The sequence below is a fragment of the Triticum aestivum genome, chromosome 6A (assembly GCF_018294505.1).
Source record: "Triticum aestivum cultivar Chinese Spring chromosome 6A, IWGSC CS RefSeq v2.1, whole genome shotgun sequence".
Classification (NCBI taxonomy): Eukaryota; Viridiplantae; Streptophyta; class Magnoliopsida; order Poales; family Poaceae; genus Triticum; species Triticum aestivum.
In genome coordinates this window covers 124,402,824-124,408,158 of record NC_057809.1, presented here as the reverse complement: position 1 = coordinate 124,408,158, position 5,335 = coordinate 124,402,824, and the positions used below count along the sequence as shown (strand labels likewise).

The 5,335-nt window shown below is 43.7% G+C and overlaps 1 protein-coding gene across 1 annotated transcript; it reads left to right on the top strand.

Annotated features, from left to right (window-relative positions):
- The first annotated feature begins 1,482 nt into the window (after positions 1-1,482).
- Positions 1,483-4,811, top strand: LOC123132441 (B-box zinc finger protein 22). The gene is made up of 2 exons (XM_044552230.1): positions 1,483-1,788; positions 4,258-4,811. The coding sequence occupies exons 1-2, from the start codon at positions 1,561-1,563 to the stop codon at positions 4,672-4,674; spliced, it is 645 nt and encodes a 214-aa protein (XP_044408165.1). The 5' UTR covers positions 1,483-1,560; the 3' UTR covers positions 4,675-4,811.
- Positions 4,812-5,335: the final 524 nt, after the last annotated feature.

Genomic DNA, 5,335 nt, shown 5'->3' with positions numbered 1-5,335 from the left:
TGTGGCTTGATGACAAGTGTTACTCGGGCCTTAGTAATAAGTATTGGGCAAAGCAAAGTCATAGCAATACCAATTCTTGAACAACCATTACACTATGGATCATTCCCACATCAATCTGAGGTCTAATACATAATCAATCTCATTCAGTTCTCATCCATCCCATGTGGCTACATCGGATTACTCACACATGGTTGGGAGAGCATGTTGATAGTGTTGGAGAAGGGGTTGACAAAGTTCATGGTGAACATTCCCCCTCTCCGGGAAAAAAAAGTACAGCTTCAAGCAGCCCCCCCTCCTGGATGAAGAATTATGATGATGGCATCTCAGTATCGTACAAAAAACAAGGATAAATCACAAAGATATTTCTCATGAATATAAAGCCAACGGCACTGCAGGCTAGCCCGAGGCACCCACACCCTAGGCAGTACGCACCCGGTGGAGTTGCCTCAGGGCCATGGGTGCCTAGGCACTATAGGCCTCTGTTTGGTCAAAGTCTAGGCCCCATGTCCCTTATATGTTGAAATACTTTGCCTTCTATTGTTGTTTTATTTTTTCCAACACTTTTCTGCACAGAAAGATAACACCATGTAAAATTTTGCTGACAGCAGCGTCAGTGCCGGTTAGATTTTATTCACCACAGCAATATTTTAGTTAAAAGTCAATCAAAAGTGTTCATAGAAATGGATACATTTGAGACGTATCATGTATCATAACCCGTGGACGAAAAGAAGGAAATGTGGGTGCCCCGAGCTAATCACTAGCCCTAGGCGGATTCTAAGAAGAAACCGCTTGCGGTGCTGTGAAAATGGAGGTGGTTGCTAATCACCAACCACTTTCAATCTTTGCCGCATGAGGTTTTGTGTTCCTAACCGCCTCGATGCTTTGTATAATAATAATAATAATAATAATAATAATAATAATAATAATAATAATAATAATAATAAGCTCCTTCGGTGTAGGTACTACATGTAGCATTGTTCTGCTTGGTCACAACTGCTTCCGAGACCTGCTACTAATACTCGTTTTTCTACTGGTGATCTTGCCCTTGAGAGGAAGAAAAGCTGCCCTTCGGTCAGACGATATAAAACCACGTCATTTATTATGTTATACGGACGGGGTACTATCTTTATAAAATGCAAAAATGTTGAAATTAAGAAAAATGCACGGTGGACTCGACTAAAGATCTCGGGATTTTTCTCCCTAGCTGTGACTGAAATGGACTTTCCGGTAGACCTACGTGGCTCCTTGGCACAACATAAACCTCTTCCACGGCTAACCGGAGCCTCATGCGTCGGTCTATCAACCGCACGACGCTCCAACCGTGGCCAGCAAGAAAATTAAAACTTGTCAAAAAAGGGAAGCAGGTACTCCGTACTAGAATTACCGACGTGGCATGTAGTGCAGCCTGTGCAGGGCAGCGGATATTTTCCCGGACAGCGACCTCCACCTACCAAAACTGGCAAGTGTCCAGATGCTACTAATACCATTTCCCTCTCCCTCCCGGCTCGCACCCTCCCAGTATCCATCCTCGAGATTTCTCTTCTCCCTCATGCACGGCGCATGCTCATGAAGATAGGGTGCGACGCGTGCGGGCAGGCGGAGGCCGCGGTGCTGTGCTGCGCCGACGAGGCCGCGCTGTGCCGCCGCTGCGACGCCGCCGTGCACTCCGCCAACAAGCTCGCCGGCAGGCACCACCGCGTCGCGCTCCTCTCCTCAACGCCCGCCGGCTCGTCGTCGCCCGGCGCCGGCGACGACGGCGGGAGCCACCCCGCCTGCGACATCTGCCAGGTACTTAAGCTTGAGTTTTCTTGCAAAGAAAAAGAAGAAGAGTTGTGCTTGACGTATGCTCCGTTTGGTGTTGTGGTGGATAATTATGTTTTTCTTGCTTGTTTGACAGTTTGTTTACCTGTTCTTTCGACTTTCCTTGACTACTTAGCTGTTTTCTTGTAGCGAACTACTAGTATGAAACAAGTTCAGCATTATGCAATTGCAAACTTAATTTCGTGATACTCCGTATTTGTTAAACGGGTGAGTGCAATATCAATGTTCTGCCTCAGGTTCTCTAAAGTTGCCATTTTAGACACTGACTTGATCTTCAAGATCCGCATATTTGACCATTCATTTCTATTTGAGCTCCCAGATTGCGATAAAAATAAAAACATGTTCCGAAAGTAATTTGATGAAAAAAAATTAAACAGTGATTCTTAGGCATTCAATGCCAAAATCCGTTCTATATTAATACAACCAAAAAAATACTTCCTCTGACTCATAATATAAGAGCGTTTTTGACACTACACTAGTATCAGAAAATGCTCTTATATTATGGAACCGAGGGAGTAAACATTTAGCTCTACTCTTGTGGTGCAATATTTGACGTGCCAGCTCCGCATTGGTTGTTCTTGGTAGGAGATACTCCCTCCATTATTCTAAAACAGAGGGCGTGAATGTTTCCCTCAATTATTCTAATACTTGGATTAATGTGCTCCCTGTTGCTGCTTACCGGTCCATCTTTGTCGCTCTCGTCAACAACAGGCATCACAAGGTCTTCTACATTGACTTGTGGCTCCCCCACGGTGCATTATGCGTCACCGACCCCATCCTGTTCTCGCATACGGATGTGGAGGTCGCTCTTGTTCCTCATTTGACTCGGGCTACCGAAGCCTAGCGTAATTGTCTCACCCTGGTCCTCGCTGGGTGGCATGTAGGTGCCAAACACACGCGACCTTGCCCAGTGTAGCACCCTCGACGGAGTTCCGGTCCTTGACGCTCTACTGATTGTGATGCCTCTGTGACGCTTCTCCCTTCCGCCTTTTCGGTTGGCTGTCTGTTTGGTTGGGATGTGGCTTTTAAAAAGCTGATTGTGGGATGTGAGCTATGAAAAAGTTGTTGTGAGCAGTGTTGTCGTTTGGTAAACCGATTGTGAGCCAGGATTTCAACATAGAGGGGGCGAGGTTTCACACTAAGTCTCATATGCAATGGTAATGTTGTAAAAAAAATTAAGGTCTGGTCTAATGGAGATGCCATGGTGTAACACACCCTTTTTGTGTCTATTCATTGCATTCACATGATCAAACTTGATTGAAAATTGACAAATGACAAAACAAATTCACAACACTAGAAATACCGGATAATCTTATGAAATAATAATTTGTAGTAAATAATATATTACCTAATCTCATTATTTATTGGAATTGATGAGATGGACCTCACTAACTCGACCCAGTCCCAAAAACGGAATCAAAAATTGATGAATCAATTCTGCTCTCTTCTTCTTCATGTTTACACAAGCACAAGTAGGAATGTTATAATTGATTCTAAATCTGTCTGATTATACTTCTATAATTTTTAAAGCAAAGAACTAATCTGATGTGAGAATCAATTACCTTTTCCCCTTGAGTGGTTGTTGTCCATCCGTGCGTCCGCTCTTCTGGGAACCAGCAACATGTGCGTGGATAGACACCTGCGTATTCCGGCGATCCCTTCCCTTCTCCGCTTCTCTCCATGGCGACCCGACGGAGAGATCTGATCGCAGCAGCCCTCAGGCGCCAGTTTCAATATCAACGGCGGCTTGGAGAAATTAGCGATACGAGAGTGCGTAATCAGGTCGTGGCTGTGTGCTGCAATTAACAGGCCTCTTTTCCTTCCACGATGGCCTGTTAGGCAATTTTCTTTTATGATGGTGGATTTTTGGATTTTAGCATGTAATGGGCCGTACATGGGCTGAAGCTTTTACGTTAATGAGAAAGGCGTGAGGAAGGATAGGGGGGGGGGGGGCGAAGCCAGCACGGGACAAGCGGGCAAGCCAAAAAATTAGTGATTGACAGATCACTATCGAGGGACAAGACGATCGATTGGGGGGGGGGGGGGCTCGCCCCCCCCCCTCGTCTCCCCTTAGATCCGTCCCTTGTCTCAATTGTGACTTTTGAATAAAATGTTTGGAAAACCCTAAAATTATGAGAGTATACATAGCAAGATATTTTAAATAGGGCAAAACTATCAAAATATCAGGATTATGGGGGTGAAAAAGGAAAATACCCTATTTGTATAATTCTTTCTTTCTAAACGTGACATGGTGTGCAACCTACTTTATTTATCTGGGGGTTGTAATTCCTAAAATTCTTATTAAAATATAAGAAAGACGTACATATGTAAGTATTTATTGTTAAAAGGATTTTCAAAAGAATCTCCTAACATTCTAATTGATATGAGTTTTTTCATTCATAAACATGTACTATGTACTTATATATTACATTCCAGGAGAAAACAGGCTACTTCTTCTGTGTAGAGGACAGAGCCCTCCTGTGCCGAAGCTGCGACGTTGCCATCCACACCGCAACTCCCAATGCTTCCACCCACCGCCGATTCCTCATCACCGGCGTCCGCGTCGGTGCTGATCAGGACCATATCGGCGATGTCAGTGGCGCCACGGTCGGCAGCCCCAGCAACAGCAGCGCCAACGGAAGCAATAACATGCCCACCTCCGAGAACTTCGCCATTGCCAACGACCAGCGGTCGGAGGAGGGGGTGGGGCTGATCGGAGGAGGAGAAGACGACATTGGCCAGCAGCAGCAATGGCCTTGGAGCGATATTTTTGCTGATGATGGTGTTGGCATGGATCAACACCAGTGCTACCCTGGCTTCTCTGAACCTGGTTCCTCCAGCCTCACTGGATGATGAAAGCTCCACTTAAATGGATTTATTACTTCCTCCATTTCATATTACTTGCAACTGATTTAGTACAATGGATCGGAAGGAATATGTATTTGGCATGAGTTGATAGAAAAAGAAATTATAATATGTCTTTATTTTTACTTCAAAAAGAAAGCAAATAATTACAGTTAACTCTAGCCTGTATTTTCCCACACTTGGCGTGAAAGTGGCATACATATATCAAGGGAAAATATACTTTCAGCACATGCACAAAAAGAACATGAAGAGGAAGAAAAGTGAATTGGAGGATTTGCAATCATTGAATCTTCAGAAATAAAGTATACTCCTAAAGATTACAAGATATGTATGTAATTAATAAAGGGTTGCTCTCATTTAATAAAACTATATCTCGATCTGTTTTTCTCATCACACATCCAACACGTCGACTCTTTAAAGTATTTTTACCATTCCCATCAATCCAAATTAATTATGGCTGCTTTAGACCCTGTTTGTTTGGCCTTTTGCTTTTGCTTTTGCAGCTTTTTCATTTTGGCCAAAAAGCCATAAAAGCTTCTAAATATATGTTTTTGGAGCTTTTATGGCTTTTGAAGTCTTCAAAAGCCATAAAAGCTGCAAAAACATCTATTTAGAAGCTTTTAGCTTTTATGGCTTTTGAAGTCGCAAA